The sequence below is a fragment of the Dasypus novemcinctus genome, chromosome 5, assembly GCF_030445035.2.
Source record: "Dasypus novemcinctus isolate mDasNov1 chromosome 5, mDasNov1.1.hap2, whole genome shotgun sequence".
In the NCBI taxonomy this organism is placed as follows: Eukaryota; Metazoa; Chordata; class Mammalia; order Cingulata; family Dasypodidae; genus Dasypus; species Dasypus novemcinctus.
The window spans coordinates 65,873,513-65,901,005 of NC_080677.1; the positions used below are offsets into that span (position 1 = coordinate 65,873,513).

General features: G+C 39.1%; 1 protein-coding gene across 3 annotated transcripts in view; it reads left to right on the plus strand.

Moving 5' to 3' along the window:
• ABCB1 (ATP binding cassette subfamily B member 1) overlaps nucleotides 1-27,493 on the plus strand; it is a 290,971-nt gene that overhangs the window by 181,842 nt on the left and 81,636 nt on the right. For all 3 annotated transcript variants that reach the window (XM_071215181.1, XM_058297072.2, XM_058297071.1), the window contains exon 4: nucleotides 7,235-7,436. In XM_071215181.1, the coding sequence (XP_071071282.1) occupies nucleotides 7,235-7,436 (202 nt within the window). The remainder of the gene's footprint in view (nucleotides 1-7,234; nucleotides 7,437-27,493) is intronic.

The window sequence follows — 27,493 nt, forward strand, 5'->3', positions numbered from 1 at the left end:
ACCCTATGATGTAGGAATTTGATTTATCCTTATGTTCCAAATGGAGAAACAGATTCAGAAGTTAAGTGATATATTCAAAGTCACCAAGTCACACATAGCTAATAAGGGGGCAAACCAAGAATTTTTCACAGACCTGCCTATTCCAGAGCCAGAATTTGGACAACTTTTATCATTTATGTCTTGGTTAAACTCTTATCTGCCTGGAATTGCGGAGCTGTTTTGTTGATGCAATTGACCTTTTGACCATCTAGCCATGCCCCAGTCATTGATGATTTTGCTACCTGGTTCAGTATTTCCCTTTCCACCCCTGGTGCTTCTATCCTCTTGGGTGACTTTTATGGTTATATGATGACCATACTTGTCCTTCGTAGCTAAAATAGTTTTTTCCTCCCTTTCAACTCAGGCATGCATCCCATGTTCACATTCTGGACTTTGTTGTTATTTGAAATTGTTCTCGCTCCAAAGCAACTCATTCAGGAGTCAGCTCTGTGAATACCATCTCTCCTCTCCTTTTGATTTGCTTATTGTTCATTCTGGAATCTGATATTTCTGTCAGCTCCTTTCTGTCTTCATTTTCTTTCTTTTCCAGCTTAGAGCAATAACCATCATTTTAGTTATTCTCTTGCCCAAACAATAAACTTCTATTCATCTGACTTTTGTCACATACAACCCAGGCAATACCTAGCTACTGCCTCGTGCCTATACCCTGATTAGTGCTGGCGAAAACCTCACAATAGGGTGTAACCTGCCCAGAAATCCTACTGCCTTGCTCCTGCTCTTCTCACTGACTATGCTAAACCTCCACTCTTATCACATTTCCCATTCTAATCATGCCAACCCCTCGCCCAACTCTTGGCCTATGATCTCTTCTCTCACTTCTCCAACAGAGTAGAAGCAACCTGCCAGAAATTCCTCAGCTTTTCTCTACCAAATCATACTTGTATGTATCTGGATCAGTTCCCTCTTCTTCACTCTTGTCTCAACAGCGGAAGCACCTAGGTCTGAAAACTAATCACTCACTTGAACTTTGGTTTCCATATCCTCTGCTTTCTCAAGGATCTTACCTTTTTCTCTTCTGTATCTTCATTCTTACCCTCTCAACTGTATCCTTCCCAATGGCATTTACAGGACAAGTCTCTTCTATCTTACTAACCATCTTACTATCACTCTCCTTGGAGCCATCCCCATCAAACTCCCTGTACATACAGGAGTTGCCTTTGCTTTCTTGCAGTCAGTTTTTAACCCAATGTAATTTGGCCTCTATTCCCACTACCCGCTAAGTTCAGTGACATTTTAAAAAATTCTACTTTGACTTCTTCAGTAGCAATTGACTCTCTTCCATATTATTCTGTTTGCTTCCACAAAAGCTGCTTTACATCCCAGCTTTTTTGGCTTTTTCTTGTGTCACCTTTTGCTGTAAAGTTAGAGTCCCTCCAACCCCTTATCCTAGGAGTCAGTGATGGTGTCAGCATACCTGGAGTTTCCACACCACCACTGCAAATTGTTTTTTGATCCTCATGCAAACTCCTTTTTCATTTGAGTCTCGTTCTCTGTAGTTATACTACGTCTTTCCATTTTCATTGGTATCTTCTACCAATTTCTATTTACTCCTATTACTTCATTGAAGACTTGGACACTTGATTGCTTCTACTTCACTCACCTATGTTCTTGTTAGTCTTCTGAATATTTTGGTACCTTATGATTGATTTCTGCAGCATGCTAGCCTCAATGTTCCTTTTTTTTTTTTAAGATTTATTTTTTATTTATTTCTCCCCCCTTACCTGCCCCCTCCCCCAGTTGTCTGCTCTCTGTGTCCATTCACTGTGTGTTCTTCTGTGACCACTTTTATCCTTATCGGCGGCACTGGGAATCTGTGTTTCTTTTTATTGCATCATCTTGCTGTGTCAGCTCTGTGTGTGTGTGGTGCCTTTCTTGGGCAGGCTGCACTTTCTTTCGTGTTGGGTGGCTCTCCTTATGGGCGCACTCCTTGCGTGTGGGGCTCCCCTAAGCGGGGGACACCCCTGTGTGGCAGGGCACTCCTTGCGCATATTTTTCCCTATAAAACATAATGCTATTAACCTATCAAGCAAAGTTAACAATAATTCCCTAATATTATCAAATGCTCAGTTCATATTCAAATTTTCCAAATTATCTTTAAAAATGTCATGTACAATTTATTTGTTCAAAAGGGGATAGTCAAGAACAATGTGTGGATATATCTTCTGAGTTTCTCTGAATGTAAACGTTTCCTCCTCTTTTTAACTGACATTAACATATTGAAAAGACTATACTAATTGTCCTATAGAATTTCCCACCTTCTAAACTATTTTGAGTGCTTCCTTGTTGTGTCATTTAACTTGTTCCTCTATGCCTAGCATTTATTATATGCTGAAAGTTAGGTTTAAAGGTTTTGTTACATTCAGGGTAAACATTCTTGGTGAGAAAATTGCATAGGAGATGCACTTTATATCTCTTCATAGCAGGAAGCATGCAATATCAGAGTATTTCACTTATTTATGATGTTGAGTTTGATAACTTGGTTAAGGTGGTGATAGGTTGATCCCTCCATTAAAGAGGTTTATTCTCCTCTCTCCCTTGTAATTAGGAAGCATCATGGGACTATCTCTTTTCACCTAATAGTTATAGCATCCACTGATGATCCTTCATCTCAAGTTCTTGAAATAATTGCTTCCTTTTTTTCTAGGACATTGCTACATCAGTTATCCACTTTCCTTCCTGTATTTTCATTTATTGTCTCTTTGACTCTACATATAAAAATGTCTATGACTTCATTAAATAATCATCCCTTGACTTTTCATATCCCTTTAGTAACCATTCTCTCTTTTTTTACTCCTTTCACCCCGACATGTCAGGCTTCTGCCCCATGTTGCCACACTCTGCTCAGGTAAAGGGTCATCAGTGACCCCCAAATTGCCAGTTACTGTGTGCTTTTCCCCCATTGGCTGTTTCCTGAAACATCTTCCTTTGGCTTCTGGTATATTGCTTGCTCTGTCTCATCCCCCCCCCCCACACACACACTCTCTTTCATTCTCTCTTAGTTGCTTTTACACAGTTTTTTATATCAGTCTTCTTAATTGGTTCTTCTTTTTCTGGCTCCTCCCTAGATGTTGTTGTTTTTTTAAAATTTTTATTTTATTTATTTTTATTTATTTATTTATAGGTGTTGGTTTTGAAGGGTCTGTTCTTTGTTGTCTTCTCACTTTTTTTCTCTTCTTGGGTGATCTTATCTACTCCCATGGCTTCTGCTACATAACTAGAGTTATAAAATGATGTCTCAAACTCTGAATTCTCTCATGTACCTCCTGAATAGAACTTCCAGAATGGTCATTTACACATGACTAAATGAGACTTCTCTCCTCCTCAGCTCTTGCTCTTCTCCTCAATAGCCCCATTGCCAGAAACTCTTGCCTCTTCCATTTTGCCCTGTAGAAGTGAAGGGTGCTTCTCATCAGTCAGCTTTTTCTTAGTGCTTCCACATCTAATACCTCAAACTTGAGAGAACCCAATCTTCTCTAAGCACATTGTGTTCTTTCCTGTCTCTGCCTCCTGTGCTTTCTGTCTAGAATGCCTTCTATTTTGCTTCTAAATAATTACTAAGCTTTCAAAGCTGGGAAGAAGCATCCTCTCCTCTATCAAGCTTTTCCTAGATAATGAGAATGACCATTTGCATTTTGTATTTACTCTGTTCTGAACATTATGTTGTCATAGCACGCAAAATATATATTTTATATATATTTTGCTTTGCCTTCCTCTTTCTGTGTAAAGTGCCTGCAGGCAGAGGTTATATCTTTGGTATTTATGCCTGACTGCTAGAAAGCATTTCATTGGCATTCAGTACGTTTTTGTATTCATAACCTGCATACTTTTATTATGGGCAATGACTAGTTTTGGAGGTAGAATGGACTATGGTGATGGTAATGGGAGAAATCTCTGCATGCCAATTTCTTTTGAGGAATTTGATATTTTGTCCACTTCAGTGGAATCTGTAAGAGAAGATAAATGGTTTCTGCTCCATCTCTTCCCTCTTATTTGTATTGTTTGAGGAAGTGAGTGAATGCTTAGTTAAGACAAAGTTCATGGTGGCAAAATTTTAGCCTGTGTTTCAATGAAATATGAAATAAAAATGTGCCAAAAATGTCGTTCTCTCATTAAAGACTTTAATTTGTAAAGATGATGATGTTTTTAGGTTGTGGAAATTATATGTCGTTGACTCAAACTTAAGCTCTTTTGATTACGTTTTTAAGAGCTTCTTACACAAAACTTCACCTTTCATTAATCATTTCATAACTTGACTTAGCTTTTTCTTTGGAGTGTCAAATTGCTTCTGTCAAGAGCTATCGCTCTTTATTTCTCTACTTGTCAATTTAATACTTTTTCCCACTTACTGCTATTGTAAGTTCCTTGTTACCTAACTTAAGGATTGGTTCTGTCCCTTCCTGAAGTATACATACGTTTTTAGATTTTTAATTTTTAAAAAAATTTTCTCTCCCCTTCCCCCCCAGTTGTCTGCTTCTTAAAATTTATGTATTTATTTTTTTAGTGCCTCATGTTTTTTTAAATTAATTTTTTGAAATATATCACCCACACACAAACATACATAAACAATAAGTGTGTAGTAATAAGTGTAAACTTACAAAACAAACATATATAACATCATACAGGACTCTCATACCTCACCTTACCACCAACACCTTACATTGTTGTTAAACTTTTTAAACTAATGATTAAAGAGCATTGTCAAAATATTACTACTAACCAAAGTAGTTTCCACCAACCCTCCCTATTATTATTATCTTTATGTCATTTATATATGGACATACATAAACAATTAAGTGTATAGTAAAAGTTGTGAACTTACAAAGCAAACATGCATAACATCATACAGGGGTCCCATAATCAACCTTCCACCAACACCTTGCATTGTCATGAGATATTTGTTACAAATTACGAAAGAATATTGTCAAAATCTTATACTAATTATAGTCCTTATCTTACATTTGGTGTGTTTTTCCCCCCAACACACCTTATTATTATTTTTTTAAATATGTTTTTTATGACAGAAGTTGTAAACTTATAAAACAATCATGCATATATGCAGAATTCCCAAGCAACACCTGTCTGTCAACACACCACACTGTGGGAGAGTATGGGCTATGATGTGGACCATTGACCATGAGGTACAGCGATGCCCAGAGATATACTTACCAAATGCAATGGATGTGTTATGATGATGGGAGAGAGTGTTGCTGTGGGGGGAGTGGTGGGGTGGGGGCAGTGGGGTTGAATGGGACCTCATATTTTTTGAATGTAATATTTTTTAAAAATGAATAAAAAAATTTGTTACCGATAAGATAATATCATCTGATTATTTCCATGTCCACAGTATAATTTTCACTCACATTGTCCATACTGCCTCATTATCAACACAGTATATCTTTGGCATAGACACAAGAATATTATATTGTTACTGCTAAGCACAGTTGTTACATCATTCCAGTTGTATTTTTCCCATGCATTCCCAACACCCTGCAGTAGTGATATACATTTGCTCTAGCTCACAAAGGACACTCTTGCACCTGTACCATCAACCACAATTCTCATCCACCTCTTGGTTTAGTGTGCTATCCAGTTCCTAGATTATTCTCTAGCATTCTGTCAACTGGCATTTACAATCCTAGACTACCATTTTCAGCTACATCCCTATTTTTAAACTAGCTATTACTATTTTTACTATCCATTCTATACACTTCCACACTTTAAAAAAAAATTTTTTTTGGTCTTTATTTTTTTAATGTTACATTCAAAAATTATATACCCCCCCCCCCCGCCAGTTGTCTGCTTTTTGTGTCCATTCACTGTGTGTTCTTATGTGCCCGCCTGTATTCTTGTCAGTGCCACCCGGAATCTGTGTCTCGTTTTGTTGTGTCATCTTGCTGCATCAGCTCTCCATGTGTGCGGCGCCATTCCTGGGCAGGTGCACTTTTTTTTGCATTGGATGGCTCTCCTTATGGGGCACAACCTTTGCGCATGGGGCTCCCCTATGTGGGGAATACCCCTTCGTAGCATGGCACTCCTTGCGCATTAGCACTGTGCATGGGCCAGCTCATCACACAGGTCTGGAGGCCTGGGGTTTGAACCCTGGACCTTCCCTGTGGTAGGCAGATGCTCTATCTGTTGGGCCAAATCTGCTTCTCTACATACGTTTTTAAAATCTTGCTTTCTTGTAGGTTGCCTGATCCCTGATCTCTGTTTTGATTTATATTCTCTGCCTAGATGTAGGACTTCTTACCCAGTCTTCCTCCTTGGAATAGAAAACTGCTGCCTATGTTTACGTGCTACATGCAAATGACCAGGACCTGCCTTGGGGTTTATTTATAGATCCTCATAGCTGATGTCCTCCTGTTTCTGTTTTTTTTTTTTTTTTTTCCCTTTCATTTGGTTTTCTTTCCATCCCTAACAAAGTTCTTAGATTTACACGGGAGAAACATTGCATGCTTCCTGAGTACACCTGTTATGGAGCCCTGACTTTATTCCTTTTACTGCGTCCTCTTCCCATCATAGTTTGGGTTCAGAGAAGTCTTTCTTTCCCTCCCGTGACTATCTTAAAATTAAAGAGATTATGCAGCTCTACATTGGTAATTCATTATAGCCATATCCTATTTTCTCAAGAAAAATGTTCATCAAGAAGTAGGTATCTAATTCATTCCCTTCCTTTTCCTTCTCATTGTTGAGGCCTAATTACCTTAAAATAATTTTACATTGATGTTATTTCAATTATACTTAGATCCTTGACAAAAGCCTCTTTCTTAAAGCAACAAAACCTGTTTTGGGGGTCTTTGGCAATCAAGAATTTTCCTGTAAGCTGAAAAGTGGTTTCTATTTTATCTTGAAAACCAGAGCGATAAATACTATATTTCTATTATAGCCCCATTAAAAACTTTACAATTACTCACAATGTCCCATGCCTCTCATACAAACCTCATATGTAAGAAGAGAAGACAGTTTGAATCCAAAATGAGGTAGGTCAGAACTCAATATCTTAAATGTCCACATCTAATTAGCTTATTGTAGTAGTTCAGCATGGGAAGATGGTAGATTGAATCGGGTGGTAGTAGTAGTATTCTGAGAAATGCTTTGATTGGATATATTTTTTAAGTGGAGCAAATAGTCCATGAAACTGTACTAATTGTGCCTATTCTCTCTGTCTCTTCAGTTTCGCTATTCAAATTGGCTTGATAGGTTGTATATGGCACTGGGGACTCTGGCTGCCATCATCCATGGAGCTGCACTCCCTCTCATGATGCTGGTTTTCGGAGACATGACGGATAGCTTTGCCAATGCAGGAAATTTGGGAAACATAACTATTCCAAACATAACTGTTCCAAACATAACTGTTCCAACTGCAGCTAACCCAAGTAAGTAATTTTTGTGATGCTAACTTTATTGGAACCTTCACAGAGAAGTCAAACTCTCAGTCTTTGTGGAGCCCTCACTAAATTTGCACAAGTTTGTAAAGTGCTGCAGGAGACAGAGGAGTCTGAGCTGTAGTTTGTCCTCTTTGATGAATTTGAAAAGATAAAATATTCATAAACATTAGAATGCATGATGGAAGTACTTCCAGAGGTACATAGAAAAAAGAGAGAGTTCTTTAAGGTTGGAATATCCCAGACAGCCTTAGAAATAGTTATAGGAACTTAGTTTGGACCTTGAATGATAAGTAGGAATCAGTTATGAAGAAAGAAATGATGGAAGCATTTAAAAAGGGATGGGAAGGGTAGAAACACAGCAACAAAGATGTGGAAGTAGGATGGTATGCTTGTGGTAGAGGGAGTATACTGAAGGATAATGAGAATTCAGGGGAGAGAGATTTATGGAAGTCTTTAAAAAGTTCATTATTGTCCTCCTCCCCCAGTTAAAAGGAACTAGAAGGACATAGCCAAGTACAGCATATGAATTGTGATTGGGTCTTATTTCTTAAGAAACCAAAATTATAAAAGACTTTTTTTGGTAATTGGGGAAATTTGAAATCTGGACTGAGGATTGGATGATTAGAGAATTGTTAATTTTCTTAGGTGTGGGTATAGTATCATGGTTATACAGCAGAAACTATTTTTGGAAGATTGAAAGGCTGAGAGTAGAGGAGTAAGATGATCTAATTCATATATATTTATATATATATACACACATACACATACACATATATTTAAAGATTTACTTATTTCTCCACCCCCTTCCTCATTGTCTGCTCTCTGTGTCCATTTGCTGTGTGTTCTGCTGTGTCTTCTCTTTAGGTGGCACTGGGAACCGATTCTGTGACCTTCTGGAGTGGGAGAAAGGTGCTCTATCTTTTGTGCCACCTCAGCTCCCTGGGCTACTGCATCTCTTATTTTCTCTTCTCTCCGTCTCTTTTTGAGGGGCCATCTTGCTGTACCAGCTCTCTGCTTGGGCCAGGATTCCTGTGTGGGCTAGCACTCCACCTGGGCCAGAACTCTGTGTGGGCCAGCTCCCCACTGGGGCTAGCAGTCCACTGGGGCCAACTCACTGTGTGGGCCAGCTTGCCTTTACCAGGAGGCCCTGGGAATCGAACCCTGGACCTCCCATATGGTAGACGGGAGCCCAATCACTTGAGCCACATCTGCTTCCCAAACTTCTATTTTTAAAGAGATCACTGTAAGGGCTGTAGTGAGCATATGGAGGAGGGTGTAAGGGTAGAAGCAGGTGGATCATTTAATTAGAAGGATATTTTAGTAGACCATAAGATGGTGGCAGTTCATACCATGGTAGTGGAAATAGAAATGGTAAGGTTTGAATTTTAGCTATATTTGTAGTGTAAATCAAATAGAATTCTCTGGCATATTCAACATGGGGTATAAGAAAGATGAGTCTTGGATGTTTTTAAAGTTCTTAGCTTTGGAAAGGAGAATGCATTTACCATCAGTTGAATTGGGATAGGTGAAAAGGTTTAAGCAGTAAATACCAGAAATTCACGTTTGGCCATTGTTGCAGGTTAGGCTCTGTGAAAGGAGATGCTGAGATGGACTTTGGGTCTAAGCTGTTTATTAGGATTGACACTTGGAAAAGAAAGGGGGAGGAAACAGGATTGGGCAGAGAACTCAAAGGGTAGTGCGGACCTGACAAAGCTAGGAACAATCCAGTGGGGAGCTCTGGAGTGAGAATCACCTGTGTGAGTGTCCTGAACTGGACTTGTGGCTGCAGTGGCTGTGCCTTTCTACCCCTGCCTTGCTCAGTCAGTGGATACAGGCTGTCTTGGGAAGAGCACGACCTTGGGTGAGGAGACTGTAGCTGAGAGAAAACCTAAAGGAGCTGACCGCTATCTTCCAGCCACTCTGAGTCAGGATTACTTCAACCCTGTGAATGTATATAATGAGTTGGGCCAGAAAATTTAATGTAAAATTTGGATGCATTTATTACATTCTTTGTGGCATTCAAAGGAACCTGCAAAAGTATCACCTTTGCACTGGCACCTTTCTTTTTTATCATTCATCATAAGGAAGTCTTTAATGCTCTCTAAATTAATAGGTTCCTAAGCATGCTATATTTGGCAGTATTCTGTGCAATTCTCTCTCTTACCACTTGCTAGTGGAAGAATCCAACTTTCGGTGCTCAGTAGGAGCTCAGCACACCATATAACACCCCATTCTAATCCTACCCACTTTTTTTTTATGAAGTTGACATACACAGTGATCTAACCATGTGATAGATATTATCCTAAGCTCACTGTCAAACTGCATGCATTACTTAAATGGATAGGTTCTCATCTATATTAATAAGGAAATTGTGAGCTATTAGAACAAACTGTTGAAGCTTGGTCCAGTCTGGGAAGAGCAGACCATTAAATGATTATCGGAAGCTAACAGAGCTGAACTCTGAAAGGCCACAAAAAACTCAACTTATGCTTTATATATTGGTCTTTTTTAAGAAATTGCATTTACGTTCAAATTCATTGTATCTCTGTCATGTGGATTTTAATTGACTCATAAGAAAACAATTGCTTTGAATGGAAGTACTAAACTTTACCAACTCCTGGCTTTCCCTGGAACACCTGCAGACATATGGGATGAACAGTAATCTGATTAAGGTTACCTAAGAATAAGCATGAGTTCCCAAACAGATGACAGTCCAGCTGTGGACACTTGTTCCCTCCTGGACAGACCATGGGTCTGCTTGCTGATAAGTCTTCCAGACCAAGTAATGACTATCTCATCATACCTTGTCAGTTGGTAGTTTGGTCTTCCATCTTCATAGATTTCTATATCATATGGTATCATACTCTTGTGGTGGTAGTTGACAATTGTACTCCTTGCTAATCTTTCCCATTCAGCTCACTGTTCCATCTTGGGAAAATTTAGGGAAATATTTAGAAGTTTGCCTCTGTTCTAATTCTGAAGAATTAGAAAACTTAGAGGGTAGAAGAGAGGCTCTGCAATTTGCTTGTCTGAATGTAAAATCCATCCCTACTGCATTTTGGTTTGGAGGTTTGGGGAATTTCTCCATGCTTTAATTTCTCATATGTAAAAAAGTTGGATAACAAATCTATTTCATGTGGTAGTTGTGAGAATTATATGGACTCATCCATTTAGGGTTTATAGAAGAAGGCCTAACATAAAAAAAAGTACTCAACAAAAGTTAGTTATTGCCATTTTTGTCAATGGGAAACTAATGCTTCCATGTTTCTCACAAATGAACTTGTATGACTTGCAATGATGATATACATTCGTCTATATCCCATTTTTATAAAACTGTGATAATACCTCAGTTTGTGTAGTTGTTGAAAGATAGGGACACACCCAAAGTTACTCAGTACCTCTTATATATATCTTGTAGCTGTGTTTAGCTTATAACCATCCCATCAAATAGCATTTTCTTAGTAACTGTGGATTACTAGCCATGTTTTTCTGGGAGGGGAGAGGTCCTCTAACTGTGAACCTTGTGCCAAATCAAGTTGCTGCCTGTTTTGTACAGCTTATGAACTAAGGATTTTTTTTTTACCATGTTTTGAATGGTTGAAAAAAGTCAAAAGCATAACATTTGTAACACATAAATTTAAATTTCAGTGTCTGCAAAAAAAGTTTTAATGGAACACAGCTACAGTCATCAGATTATGTATTGTCTATAGCTGCTTTAGCACCAGTGTCAAAGTAGTCATGACCATACCATATGGCCCACAAAGCCTAAAAGTATTTACTGTTTGGTTTTACCAAAAAATGTTGCCAATCTCTGAAGTGGTGTATTGCGTGGGAGATTTATCTTCAATCAATCCATCATTGAATTTTTTGTAAAGCCTTCTTTATGCCAGCCAGAGCACTATGTCTTGAATATTCATCCCCAATCTTTAAGATACTTAGTATAGTGCGAGGTATGGACAAGTGCAACAATGAATGCAGTTGTCTATGATAGTAGTGCTGTTTTATGGAGACACATAAGATAGTAGCGGGAAAGAGATGAAGGGCCATCTGTATTGGTCAGCCAAAGGGGCTGATGCAAAGTACCACAAATCTGTTGGCTTTTATAAAGAGTATTTATTTGGGGTAAAAACTTACAGTACAAGGCCAACTCAAGGTTGCTTTCTCACCAAAGTCAGTTGCCACGTGTTGAAGCAAGATGGCCGCTGATCTCTGTAAGGATTCAGGCTCTCCACTCTGGGCTTGTCTCTCAGGGCTTCCTGTATCAGTCTCAGCTGTCTTCCCACGGTCAGCTGTAAGCTATCAGGTGAATAGTCCATCTCTCCCTGAAGCTTTAGGTGTTTGAGTCTTCTCCTTTCACATGGCTGGCAGGCCTCTGGCATGTATGGCGCGCTTTCTCTTCCTGTGTCATCTTAAGCAAGGGTCTGTTTATGTCAGCCCACCAAGGGGTTGGGGACTCAACCAGAGTCATGCCCTACTGACGTGGTTAAATCAAAAGCCCTAAATTGATTTAATCAAATAAACTTAAAACCTTTGAATTTTATACAACCAAAGGGTATCATACCCAGAGGAACAGACCAGTTTACAAACATAATCTTTCTCTTTTTGGGGGATTTATAAATAATATCAAACTACCACAGCACCTCACTCAATATACAGGAATCACAGAAGTCTTCCCAGAGGAGGTGATAACCAAGAATGGTCAGCATATTATCTCCTTCTTGCAAAAAAATACATGTTCTATTTAACATGTGAAACCAGTTTTAAATAAAGATGAAATAAATCAAGAAAATGAATAAAGTTAATACCCTCCCTCAACACCATTCCTCATTGCCACCTGCATGTTCTTTGTCTTTCCATGCATTTCCAAAGGCAGCATGCTATCTCTACTTTAATAATTTTTTCCTTTTAGGACACTCAATACTCTATCACAATCTAGTCATCTGCACATTAAGACTTTGACATACCCTGAAAGCTTCCTGGATAGAGGGATAGCATCAAAGGCTTTAATGCTGACCCCAGAGATGAGGACAAATGAGCTCTCCAGTGATTCAGAAGGGAGAACTAGCCTGCTGAACTTCTGGTGCCCCAGACATCCTCAGATCTTCTTGTTCTAGCCTAGGCAGAACTGCATTATCTCTCTGTGGGGCAGACCAGAGACCAGAGCGTCCTTGTTGGACAAGAAGCATTCATTACGAGATTTGGATTTCCCAAGGCTCGTGAAAGCAGAGGGTTTTACACTGAATGAGGGGTCAACTAGATAGCTCTAAAAATTTTTAAGTGAGAACCTTCTTTCCTGTGACACCTGAGCCCTTATAAGTTCTCTTCTTCTGATACCTTGCCGTGATTATCAGACATCAGCTGTTCTTCTACTCTTTTGTTATAGTTCATATGGCCCTGATTTTCTAACAGCCTACTCCCATTTATCTCTATCTTGTTAGAATTTGTGCAATCATTGCCTTAAAATCTCTGATGACTCCAGCTTAGGAAATTCTCTGGTCCTGCCACACTATTTTTGTGAACAATGTTTAACCCTTCCTGTAGCATTCTATGAGTGTCATGTTCTTCATAAGACTATTTACTCTTTGGAAATGAGCCCTGGTAAAGGCAATTGTGATTTTAGACATGTTGTATTGAAGGTGACAGGTTGTGTACAAGTGTAAATGACATCCGCTGAATGCTGGCATAAAGAATAGGGCTACGTATTTGGCAATGTTAGAAAAGTGTGGAATGTTAAATTTCCTAGGGTGGAATATGGAAAAAATAGAAGGAATGAGAGACTGAAGCTTGTAGAAGGACTCCATTTATTGAGCATTTAATATGTGTCAGACACTGTTATTAATACTTTACATGCATTAATTCTTTAATCCTCTCATGTACCTGATTGATACTATTATTATATATACTTTACAGATGAGGAAACTGCTCGTAAGTAGCATCGCCAGGATTTGAATGTAGGCAGACTGACATAGAACCCAAATAATGAAGGAAATGGAAGAGTACACAGGAAGGAAGAAACTGATAATAATATACTAACCCAGAAACTGAAAAACATGGGGGAGATTCACCATATCCTGTGGTAGTTGATACCCAAAGATTCTTTTCAAATTAACTCTTACATTGTTCGTTGTCTCTAATGATTCAATAAACTGAATCCAAATTGATAGTAGTTCCTTTTTTCCATAATCATATTATGACTGGTTCTTTTTATTACCCTGCCAAATTGTGGGTAGAGGAATGGATAAAATGAGATACTCAAATTCTAGTTCAAGTTAATAATTCAGATGAAAAGGTTATGTTACTGAGCCAGGGCTTGCTGCCTGATGCACATAGGAGCCAATTCTATGACATTAGAAGTTTGAGAAAAGAAAGAGCTTTATTGCCAAGTCAACCACCAAGGAGACAGGAGGCAAGGCTCAACTCTTTCTCCCCTGCTTGAGAGCTAAGGGAGATTTTTACGGGAATGAGGGTGTGCATTGGTGTGCTTGATTGGCTAGGCATAGATTTGCCCATGTATGTTAAAGGCAGGTTTTGCAGTGGATTTTCCTTGTTGAAGGACATCAGTATTGGATTTGCCTGGGATTTCTGAGGTCATCTAAGGACACCAGGCCAGGTTTTTGTTTATGTTCAGGTTACATTGGCCTGGAAAACAAGCTTGAAAGAGGAAGCACCTGAGGAGGCTTACAGGTTTTGGGCATGTTCAGTTAGTTAGGGGGAAAGTGGAAACAAGTTTTTTTAAAAAAATACATATATATAATTGAATTTTTCTACTCTCAGTGCCCTAACATGAGCACTGAGGAACATGAAAGTGGTTTATTAAGTGCCAGTACTCAAAATCTTATCTATATTTGGATGCATAAACTATGAGTGTATGAATTGTGTATAGACTTTGCATGTGTGTGTCAAGAGTTTGGCATTGTAATCAAAGAAAACATTGTCATCTGTGCCCTCTTAACTTTATCAAGGCCAGCATTATGGATATGCTCCAAACTAGAATGATAGCCATTATTGTAATAACCCTAAGTACTTAGAAAAATTTCCATGATGGATCTGTTTTCTTTCATTTGTTCAAGGCTTTCTGCTGCTGCTAAGGATTTCGTTATAAAAGTCTTACAGATAAATTTGTGTAACATTTCAGACCGGATAGTAATAAAATATTTCAAAGTAAATTCTTTAATTTTGGTAGTTTATTTTTTAAAATTTGAGTTTAAACTTAACAACATGGCTAGTTTTTTGTTTGTTTGTTTTTTAAGAATAATAGTGTACATACTCATATTTTTTTGTTCTTGTTGTTGGAGGAATGCTTTTTCAAGCCCACAGCTAGATTAATAACAATGTGCTCTGTTGTTATAAAATTATATTATAAATAAAAGCATCAAAAATAAGGAAAGAAGAAAGAATGGAGAGGAAGGAAGGAAAGGGAAGGGAGGGGAGGAAGGAAAAGGTAGTTAGGAGAGAAGGCAAGAAAGAAAAAAGAGACAATACCTGACTCATTCCAGGTACTTATGAAAGAGGGAATTACAGCATTTTGTAGGTGAAAGGATCCTAGAAATGATCTTGTCCAAACTCATGATTTACAAATGTAGAAAAGATTTCCCAGGAAGTAGAAACAATGAGGCCATGATGGAATTGCTCACTGACTGATAGAGCTCAGTTCCTGGGCCAGGAATCCTGCATGTTAGCCTGGTATTCTTTCTACTCTACTAATGGGTTTGAAAAGTCTAGTAGTTTTCACGTGGTCTTTTTTGTTCCCTGGATGCCATCCTGTAGGTGTACTTACTGGTATTCCAGGCAGGTCAGCCAAGGGCACAGCTCTTCAGGCTAGAGGTATGAAAGCAGGACATGAAAGGAGAACAAATCTCCTGGAGTCAACTCTATTATCTGCAAAAACCCAACCATACTGAGTGGCAGACTCTAGCCTGGGCAAATGTCAGAGGAATTGGTTTTCTAAGCAAAAGGTTCAAATACCTCTTGCTTGTGGCTAATGGAGCTTCTGGTGCAAGAACATTGGGAAAATTAGAATCTCTGCATTCTTGAGCTAGAAAGGACCTCGAGGATCATTTAACTCAATGGTTTCCCTCCTCTTTTTAGTAAGAAAACCCTTCTGTGCAAATGATACCTGTCATGAAGGCTCACCAGGAAAAACAGCTCAAAAGAGGCTACTCAGGTTGAAAGTGGTAGAAGTCACTGTACAGAGTCTAGACATGGCTACTACTGTGTCCAGAGCCATCCTTATCTTTTGCCTACACAAAAACCCTAGCTTCCTAATTATTCCCTGCTTCTGCTCTTGCTCACCTGTATCCAGTTCTCCACATGCTGTTAGAGTGAGCTTCAAAAACATATATCAAGTCATACTTTTCTCAGTGGTTTCCTGTAACATGGAATACAATTCTTCACTGTGATCTAGTCTGCTTCCTGGCACCTTGCAGAACCTGCCCTTTTTCTCTGTAATGGCTTCTTCTTATACAGTTTTCATTTGACATGCACTCAGAAAGACCTTTTGTTCCTACCCCACCCCAAAGTCACTATAGCATCATTGCTTTATTTTCTTACTAAACATTATCACTCTAAATTATCATGTTAACTTATTTGATTTACTTGTTTATTACAGATACTTAAATGGGGAGAAAGGCGTAAGAGGAAACAAGGATGTCTCTGAAAACAGTGCTAGACATTTCAGCACACATAACCCTGTTATGTGAGGTTTGGGTCCTGAATGTGAAGACTGAGGAATGAGATTAGGAATGTGTCTCTCTTGTTCTTGGTTGCATCCTCAAGATCTAGCACAGTGCTTAGCACTGTTTAAGGAAGATGGTCTGAAAATCACTTTTATAGTGTAATGTCATTTAACCAGGAAATCACAAATGTATCCATGTCACACATCTTTCAGTCTCATTGTTCTTAAGAGCTTATTAGTTAAAATGACTAAACATACTGGGATATTTGAGTTAGATAAACCTGTAGTATAATCCCTCAGTGTTGCCTAATGATGCCTTTAGCCATGATGGTGGGCACAAATAAGTTCTAGGTTCCTAAAAAAGTATTGTCTGAGTTTAGAAAAGTCTCTTCTAACCAGGTAGAATGGTTTACTTTATCTTATTTTTAAAAAAATTAATTGGAGAAGTTGTGGGTTTACAGAAAACTCATGTAAAAAATACAGTATTACCATTTATCCCCCTATTGTTGACACTTCGCCTTGGTGCAGTGCCTTTGTTACAATTGATTTAAGAATATTAAAATTTCAGTATTAACCATAATCCATTAAGTGTATTTTTCCCATATGCCATTCTATTATTAACGTACCTTGTATTAGTATCATTCATTTGTTATAATTCATGAGGGAACATTCTTATACTTGTACTATTAACTATAGTCCATCATTTACACTAGGGTTCCCTGTGTTATACAGGTCTATGTTTTATCTTTTAATTTTTATTTTAATAACACATACATCTGATCTTAAATTTCCACTTTCCATCACATTCATTTATATAATTAAGTGCTGTTAATTTTACTGACAATAATGTGCTAGCATCACCACCAACCATTTCCAAACCTTTACAATCAATCTAAATAGAAATTCTGTACAAATTAAGCATCAGCACACCATTCTCTAGGCCCAGTCCATTCTCTGGTAAACCTATGTTCTAGATTTTAACTCTATGAGTTTGCTCATTAAAATTAGCTAATGTCACTGAGATCATATTGTATTCATCCTTTTGTGTCTGACTTATTTCAGTCACCATAATGTCCTCAGTGTTCATTCATGTTGTCACATAGGTCAGGAATGCATGCATTTTTGTGGGTGAATAACATTCCATTATATATATATGCCACATTTTGTTTATCCATTCATTGATTGATGGACACTTGCATTGCTTCCATCTCTTGGCAGTGTGAATAATGATACTATGAACATTGGTGTGCAAATATCTGTTTGAATCTTTAATTTCAGTTCTTCTGGGTATGTACCTAGTAGTGGGATTGCTGAGACATCTGGTAATTCTATCCTTAGCTTTCTGGGGAACCGCCAAACTGTATTCCATAGCAACTGCACCATTTTCCATTGCCATCAGCAGTGAATGAATGTACCTATCTCTTCACATCCTCTCCATCACTTGTAATTAAAAAAAAAAAAATAGTAGCCATTCTAGTGGGTGTGAAATGGTATCTCCTTGTGGTTTTATTTGTATATTTTCCTGTTGCTATTGATGTTGAGCATCTTATCCTGTGCTTTTTAGCCATTTGTATATCCTCATTGGTGAAATATCTATTCAAGTCCTTTTTTTAAAAAATTAGGCTGTTTGTCTTTTTAGTTATTGAGTTGTAGGATTTCTTTATATATTCTGGTTATTAAATTCTTATCAGATACATGGTTTCCAGATATTTTTTCCATCGAGTAAGTCATCTTTTCGCTTTTGTGACCAAGTCCTTTGATACACAAAAATTTTTAATTTTGAGGCCGTCCCATTTATCTGTTTTTTTCTTTCATTGCTTGTGCTTTGGTGTAAAGTCTAAGAACCCATTGCCTACCACAAGATCTTGAAAATGCTTGTGTATATTTTCTTATAGGAGTTTTATAGCCCAGGTTCTTATATTTAATCTTTGATCCATTTCTAGTTAATTTTGTGTATAGTGTAAGATAGGCGTCTGCTTTCATTTTTTTGCATGTGGATAGCCAGTCTTCCTAGCACCATTTGTTGAAGAGATTATTCTTTCCCAATTCAGTAGATTTGGAAGTCTTGTCAAAAATCAGTTGGTTGGGGGACGTGTTTCATCCTGGCACCACCTATGCGTAAATCTCTAGTATGTACTCTTGCTTTCTCTCGTTTCTTAATAAACCCCTTACTTGCGTGCTTAAAAAAAATCAGTTGGAGAGATCCAAGATGGCACAGTAGGTAACTGCAGGCTGCACTCTTCCTCTTGAATCTGTGGGAAGGTAGGCAGGCTTGCATGGTATAAGGGAAACCAGGGTGTTGTGGGGTGAGAGGAGAGGGCGGCTGGAGAGGTAGGGGTCCCTGCTCCACTCAGAACCTCTGGTAACCACTATTTTTATATCAGTATTACAAGTTTTTCTGTTACTATGATAATAATAAATCTAACTTTGGTCCTGGGGGAGGGGGAGCCATGCAGCCAACCCTGGGCCTGCACTGTGGCCTGCACCGGGGAGACAAGCTGCTGAGGAGTGATCCCACAGGCGGGCCTGTGCTCAGCCTGCTCAGTACAGGACAGCTGGGTGAGCCTTGGGGAGAGCTGAGAAAACTTAACTGGACGTTTTTTACCCTCTCTTTTTTTCCTATTTACTTAAAAAAATTTTTTAATTAAATTTTTTTTTTTTTTTTGCTTTATCTGGGTACTAGCAGGAAGCTGGCTGTGGGGTGACTGACTGGCAGGTACAAGCAGCTGGAGAGGAGTAGACCATTGAGTCTTGGGGGCTGAGAAAGAAGCCTGTTTTGTTTTTAAATTTTTTTTTGTGGAGTGATCAATTGTCCAAAACAGGCAGTCTGAGAGGAGGAACCTAGCAAGTCCTGGTGGTCTGAGAGGGAGACCCAGATTTTTATTTTGTTTTGTTCTGCCTGTTTCTTCTTTTCCTTATAGTCATTCCTTCTTCTATTTTTCTTAATTTCTTTCTTCTCTTCCCATTTCTCTTGTCTTATTTTTTCCCTTTTTTCTTTTTCTTTTTTTCCTCACTTTTAATCTTTTATTAATTTACCCTTTTTAATTTTTTTCTCTTTTTGTCCTCTTTTTATTTTTTTCTTCATCTTTTGTTTTTCTCACTTCTTTTCTTCCTTCCTATCTTTACTTGTTTTGTTTTTCTTCTCATCTCTCTTATCTGATATTTTATTTTTTCCATTTTCTTTTTTCACTTTTAAAAATTTTATTACCATTTACTATTTTCCCCTCTTATTTTTTATTTTTTCTGTCACTTTTTTGTTCTTTTTCCTTCCTTTTTTATTTTTTCTTTTCTTTTTTTCTCTTCTTTATTTCCTTTTTTGGGGGTCTAATATTTTGCCCATTGAACATGGGAAACTGCTACAAGGATATAGAGTAAGTGGAACCAAGTGATAAAGAGGACTCCTAATGCAAAACCAAATAAAAATAAAACCCTAGACAAGAGACACTAATCAATTGAATAAGCCCATCAAGATAAACAGATACATGGACATCAGCAAAATAATTACAACCCATATTAAGAAACAGAAAGTCATGGCCCAGTCTAATAAGCAGGAGGAAATCCACATCATGGAATAACTAATTAAGGATGTCCAAACAAATATCCTTAATCTACTCAATGAAATGAAAAGAAAGATAAAGGCTATCAAGAAGACACTAGGGGGGGAGGGGGGTGGTGGACTTCGCCCAGTGGTTAGGGCATCCACCTACCACATGGAAGGTCCATGGTTCAAACCCCGGGCCTCCTTGACCCGTGTGGAGCTGGCCCATGCGCAGTGTTGATGCGTGCAAGGAGTGCCGTGCCACGCAGGGGTGTCCCCCGCGTAGGGGAGCCCCACGTGAAAGGAGTGCGCCCAGTAAGGAGAGCTGCCCAGCGTGAAAGAAAGTGCAGCCTGCCCAGGAATGGTGCCACCACATGGAGAGCTGACACAACAAGATGATGGAACAAAAAGAAACACAGATTCCCGTGCCACTGACAACAACAGAAGTGGACAAGGAAGAGAAGACACAGCAAATAGATACAGAGAACAGACAACCGGGGTGGGGGGGTGGGGTGCGGGGAGAGAAATAAATAAATAAATCTTAAAAAAAAATAAAGTGGAAAGGCATCCTATTCAATGGGAGAATATATTTGGGAACCAACTTTTTGATAAGGACCTAATAACCAGCATATATAAAGAAATCTTTAAAAAAAATCTTGTATCTCAAAAAGACAATCCATTTAAAAATGGGCAAGAGATTTGAATAGACATTTTCCAAAAGGAAATACAAGTGGCTGAAAAGATGCTCTACATCACTAACTATCAGGGAAATGCAAATCAAAGCTACAATGAGATATTATCTAACACTTATTAGACTGGCTACTATTTGGGAAAAAAAGAAAACTGCAAGTGTTGGAAAGGATATGGAGGAAAAGGAACACTCATCTACTGCTCCTGGTAACAAGAAAGGTGCAGCCAATGTGAAGGACTGTTTGGCCGTTCCCCAGGAAGCTAAGTATATAATTGCCGTATAATCCAGCAATCCCACTACTAGGAATAGCCCAGAAGAATTGAAAGCAGGGATGCGAGCAGATATATGCATGTAAATAGCCATGACAGCTTTGACAGTTTGAGATTCCTTTTGTGAGTCCCAAAAAGAGAAGGATTATGTTTGTAAACTAATCTCTTCTGGGTGTGATACCCTTGGATTGCATTAGATTATGCTGAGGTATCTCAGCATAATTTAACAGGTAATCTCAGCATTCTTAACAGGTAATTGTTAAGAATGGGACACAACCATTCTAAGGTCCACAGGATGGAGGAATAGAGTATGGATTAGAGTGGATTTACTGATATTCTATTCATGAACTATTGTGATTAGTAATCGAAGAAAATGTGGCATTGGTGTGGAGAAAGTGGCCATGGTGGCTCCTGGGGGTAGGGAGTGGGAGGAAGAGATGTGATGTGGGGGCATTTTCAGGGGTTGGAGTTGTCCTGGGTGGTGCTGCAGGGATAGTTACCAGACATTGTATGTCCTCCCATGGCCCACTGGGTGGACTGTGGGAGAGTGTGGGCTATGGTGTGGACCATTGACCATGAGGTGCAGCGATGTTCAGAGATGTATTCACCAAGTGCAACGAATGTCTCATGATGATGGAGGAGGTTGTTGTTATAGGGGGAAGAGTGGGGTGAGGGGGGTGGGGGGTATATGGGAACCTCATATTTTTTGAATGTAACATTAAAAAAATAAAGACAAAAAAAAAAAAAATAAATTCCCTGTTAAGATTTGGCTTTGATTTGACCACATCAGTAAGATGTGACTCATTTCCCTGACACTTGGTGGGCTGATATAAGTATGCACTAACTCAAGAAGTTACAGTAAAAGAGAGAGCTCTGTCATTTTTGGTCCTGGGACCCTGAGGAGAGATGAGCCATTTGCCTGATAGTTTATAGCTCAACTTGCTAAGACAGTCAAGACTGTTGTAGAAAGCCTGGAAAGAAATGAGCCATATGTGAGGAGAGAGAGGAATCCCTGAGAGAAGCCCTTTTCCAACCTGCTGCCGAGAGAGGGAGCCCTGAGGGGAAGACTGAACCCTTGCAGAGATCAGCAACCATCTTGCTTTAACATCTGACAAGTGACTTTGGTGGGAAAGCAGCCTTGAGTTGGACTCTTTAGGGCCTAGTAACTATAAGTTTACCCCATATAAATACTTTTTAAAAGCCAACAGATTTCTGGTATTTTGCAATGGCACCCCTTTGGAAACTAATAGAGTGGCATTATTCACAACTGTCAAAAGTTGGAAGCAACCCAAGTGTCCATCAGTGGATGAATGGATAAACAAAATGTGATCCATACATATGATATAATATTACTTAGCTGTAAGAAGGAATAAAGTATTGACACATGCGACAACATGGATGAATCTTGAAGACCTTATGTTGAGTGAAGTAAGCCAGTCACTAAAGGACAAATATGTGATTTCAGTGATATGAAAAAGGATATTGAGCAAACTCACAGAGGTAGAGTCTGGAAGATAGGTTACCAGGAGATAGAAAGCGAGTAGAGAGTGGTGAACTGATGATCAATCTGGGTAGAATCTATGAAAAGGTGGATGGGGGGAGGTTTGACAGAGGATGCAGGTGATGGTGATGCAGAGATGTGAATGGGGTCAATGTTGCTTGAGTGTGAGTGTGAATGGGTTTGGAGGGATGGGTTGGACTAACCATAGAGCTGAGGTGAGGGCAGGAGAAAGGAACAGGTGAACCCTAAGGAGGTAGAAGACTGGGGTTGAGAATACAATTATGAGAGTGTGCTTTTGGCAATTATGGCAGGGGGGGGGCCACTGGTGCAGGGTGTTGGTGGGGAGGGGGATGTGTGGGGCAGGGTGCATCTTGGGAATGTCTAGGATTATGAATGTGTTCTTGTGGTCATAGGGGATTTTGCTCAGTGGGTGGAGACCTACACAATAACCAACAAAATATTGAACTTCCATCCTGGAGAGTCCTGCCACATTCTCTAATAGAGTGGCAAGAATCTCTAGAGTATATAGGCTTTGCCTAATAAAGGAAATCAAGCCAAATCATTAAGCCTTGATATTAATGTTTGTACTTATGAATCTTATTCTTGTTAAATTGAAACTTAGCTTAAAAATTTTTATTGCCTAAGAGTTAATTTCTGAAAACCTCCTTTTTACTCAAATGTGGCCTCTTTCTAAGTCAAACTCAGCAAATAAATGCACAGATATGGGACATGACTCCCAGGGATGAACCTCCCTGGCATCAAAGGATTATTACTAAGCATCAGTCAGCATAGCATTTGAAAAAAGACCTAGATCAAAGGGTGGAAACATTAAATACAAAAGAGTTTTTTACAGCTAAGAGATTTCAAAGTGAGTTGGGAGGTCATTCCAGAGGTTATGCTCATGCACATATCGGATGTATCTCATTAACTGCCACAGTAAATAAAGCCTCCAACAGGGATGCTCCCAAGTGCTCTAGAGACATCTGCACACTATAAATAAGGCAAACTCTGTGAAATCAACATAGTATTGGCGGGCCTTACCTTGGAATATATGATAAGCTATTTCCCCACTCTAATAGAGTTACACTCATTTAAAATTTCCCTACACATGATTCTTCTGCCCCTTTTATTTGAACTTATAATTAACACTATACCTATTAAATATATGTGCCAGAGATTTTTATTCTTTGTTGTGTTTATATGCCAGTTGAACCCTGAATCTCAGCAGAGTTGCAGCCAACACCTACTCTCCAGTTCATGGATTTACAGGACAACTAAATAAATGGTGATGATGGATGACCCCCATCCCAAAAGCAGAGTATCTACAACTGCAAATAAAACAGTTCCTTCCTTCTACCCCATAAGATCTAAGCCCCCTTTCAGTCTGAAGCAGAGTGGGTATCACCATCCCCAAATCCTCAAGATTGAGTAATGAAAGATATATGGGAGGAATGCAACCATGGACCAAAGTAGACTGATTATTATTGTAGTATCGGGACATCTTGGAACATTGATATAGAAATAGTGGTTACCAGAGGTTCTAAGGGGAGGGAGATGGAAGAATAGGTGAAACATGGGTCATTTTTTGGACACTAGAATTGCCCTGCATGATTTTGCAATGATGGATACAGGCCAGTATACATTATGTCAAAACCTATAAAATTGTGCTGCAAAGTGTAAAACATAAACTATAGACCATGGTAAGTAGCAATGCTTCAGTATTGGTTCATCAATTGTAACAAATGTATCACACTCTTGTAAGATGTTATTAATAGGGGAAAATGTGAGAGGGGGAGGGGATGGTGTATATGAGTTTCTCCTATATTTTTGCTGTAACTTTTCTGTAATCTAAAACTTCTTTAAAAATAAAGTATAAAACATAAAAAATAATTGGCCAGAGATCTGAGAGTCTATTTCTGAACTCTCAATTCTTTTTTTTTTAAAGATTTATTTATTTATTTATCTCGCCTCCCCCGCCCACCCCGATTGTCTGTTTTCTGTGTCTATTTGCTGCGTCTTCTTTGTCCACTTCTGTTGTTGTCAGCGGGACGAGAATCTGTGTTTCTTTTTGTTGCATCATCTTGTTGTGTCAGCTCTCCGTGTGTGTGGCACCATTCCTGGGCAGGCTGCAATTTCTTTCATGCTGGGCAGCTCTCCTAACGGGGCGCACTCCATGTGCGTGGGTCTCCCCTATGAGGGGACACCCCTGCGTGGCAGGGCACTCCTTGTGCGCATAAGCACTGTGCATGGGCCAGCTCCACACGGGTCAAGGAGGCCCGGGGTTTGAACCTCCCATGTGGTAGATGGACACCCTAACCACTGGGCCAAGTCCGCCACCCTGAACTCTCAATTCTATTCCATTGGTCACTAGATCTGTTAGTATATCTGTGCCAGAACCATGCCTTATGGTAATTTTGTAATAAGCTTTAAAGTCAGGATTTGTGAGTCCCTCAACTTTGTTCTACTTTTTCACGATGTTTTTGACTATTCATGGCTCATTACCTTTCCAAATAAACTTTATAAATGGCTTTTCCATTTCTGAAAAATAGGCTGTCGCAATTTTGATTGGTATTGTAATGAATTTGTAAATCAGTAGAATTGATGTCTTAATGATATTTTGTCTTCAATCCATGAACTTGGAATGTCCTTCCATTTATTTAGATCTTCTTTCATTTCTTTAGCAGCGTTTTGTAGTTTTTCATGTACAATTCCTTTTCATCTTTGGTTAAATTTATTCATAGATATTTGATTCTTTTAGTTGCTACTGAAAGGGATTTTTTTCCTTGATGTCCTTCTCAGATTGCTCATTTCTAGTGTACAGAAACTGCTGCTTTTTGTGTGTTGTTCTTGTATCCCACCACTTTGATGAATTCAGTTATTAGCTCTAGTAAGATTGTTGTAGATTTTTCAGGTCTTCATATTTATAGGTTCATGTCATCTGAAAATAGTGAAAATTTTACTTCTTTATTTCCAATTTAGTTGCCTTTTTATTTCTTTTTCTTACTTACCTGCTCTTGCTAGAACTTCCAGCACAAGGTTGAATAATAGCAGTGACAGTGGGCATCTTTGTCTTGTTCCAGATTTTAGAGGAAAAACTTTCAGTCTTTACCATTGAGTATGATGTTAGCTGTGGGTTTTTCATAATGCTTTTTACCATGTTGAGGAAGGTTCCGTCTATCCCTATTTTCTAAGTGTTTTCATCAAGAAAGAATGTTAGATTTTGTTAAATGTCTTTTCTGTGTCAACTGAGATAATCACTTGGTTGTTAATCCATTCCTTTAAGTTAATGCAGTGTATTACATTACTGATTTTCATATGTTGAGCCACCCTTTCATACCTGGGATAACTCTCAGGTATGGTGTATAATTCTTTTGATATGCTGTTTGATTCAGTTTGCATGTATTTTGTTGAAGATTTTTGCATCTAAATTCATAAAAGAAACTTGTAATATTCTTATCTTGTAGTATCTTTATGTGGCTTTTGTATTAGGGTGATGTTGGCATCATATAGTGAGTTAGTGTTCCCTTCTCTTCATTTTTTTTTAGAATAATTTGAGCAGGATTGGTATTAATTCTTCTTGGAATTATTGGTATCATTCACCTGTGGAACCATCTGGTCCTGGGCTTTTTTTCTTGGAAGGTTTATGTTGACTGAATTAATCTTACAACTTGGATTGGTCTGTTGAGATATTCTGTTTCTTCTAGAGTCAGTGTAGGTTGTTAGTGTGTTTCTAGGAATGTGTCCATTACGTCTAGGTTGTCCAATTTGTTGGCAGACAATTGTTCATAGAATCTTTTTATGATGATTTATTTGTTTGTTTTTTCCCGCCCCCATTGTTTGCACTTGTTGCCTGCACACAAAACATTTGGTTTTTTGTTTGTTTGTTTGATTTAAAGATTTATTTATTTATTTTATTTCTCTCCCCTTCCTACCCCCATCCCGGTTGTCTGTTCTCTGGGTCTATTTGCTGTGTCTGCTTCTTTGTCTGCTTCTGTTGTTGTCAGCGGCACGGGAATCTGTGTTTCTTTTTGTTGCGTCATCTTGTTGTGTCAGCTCTCCGTGTGTGTGGCACCATTCCTGGGCAGGCTGCACTTTCTTTCACACTGAGTGGCTCTCCTTATGGGGCACACTCCTTGCGTGTGGGATTCCCCTACGGCGTGGCATGGCACTCCTTGAGTGCATCAGCATTGCGCATGGGCCAGCTCCACACAGGTCAAGGAGGCCCAGGGTTTGAACCGCAGACCTCCCATGTGGTAGATGGATGCCCTAACCACTGGGCCAAGTCCACCACCCCACAGAAAACATTTTTGTGTTTGTTCGTTGTGTGACTGGGCCAAGTCCGCCACCCCACACAAAACATTTTTGTGTCTGTTCGTTGTGTGCTCTCTGTGCCTGCTTGCCTTCTTTTAGGAGACACTGGGACTTGAACCTGGGACCTCCCTTTTGGGAGGAAGGTGCCCAATTACTTGAGCTACATCCACTCCCCGGTTATGTCTCTTATTTTTTCTCCTCATTGTGTCATCTCATTGTGTCAGCTTGACATACCAGCCCATAACATCAGCTCTCTATCTCGGTCTTTAGGAGGCACCAGAAACCAGTAACTCCAATGTGGGAGGTGGGTGCCCAACTGCTTGAGCCACATCTGCTCCCCTTATGATCTATTTATATTACTGTGAGGCTGTAGTAATATCCCTTCTTTCATTTCTTATTTTATTTGTTTGCCTCTTTAATCTTTTTCTGTTAGTCTAGTTAGATGTTTCTTAATTTTATTGCCATTTTCAAAGAAGCAAATTTTGGTTTTATTATTTCTCTCTATTGATATTTTATTAACAACTTTTTTTTTTATTTTTTTATTTTTTTAATTTTATTGACTTTGTAATAATATTACATTAAAAATATATATGTGAGGTCCCATTCATCCCCACCCCCCCACCCCACCTCTCTCCCCCCCCCCCCCCCAGCAAAACTCCCTCCCATCATCATGACACATCCATTGGATTTGGTAAGTACATCTTTGGGCACCTCTGCCCCTCATAGTCAGTGGTCCACATCATGGCCCATACTCTCCCCCATTCCATCCAGTGGGCCCTGTGAGGATATACAATGACCGGTGATTGCCTCTGAAGCACCATCCAGGGCAGCTCCATGTCCCAAAGACGCCTCCACCTCTCATCTCTTCCTGCCTTTCCCCATACCCATCAGCCACCATGTCCACTTTTCCCAATCCAATGCCACCTCTTCTATGTGGACATTGGATTGGTTGTGTCCATTGCACCTCTATGTCAAGAGGAGGCTCAGATTCCACATGGATGCTGGATGCAATCCTCCCACTTTCAGTTGTAATCACTCTAGGCTCCATGGTGTGGTGGTTG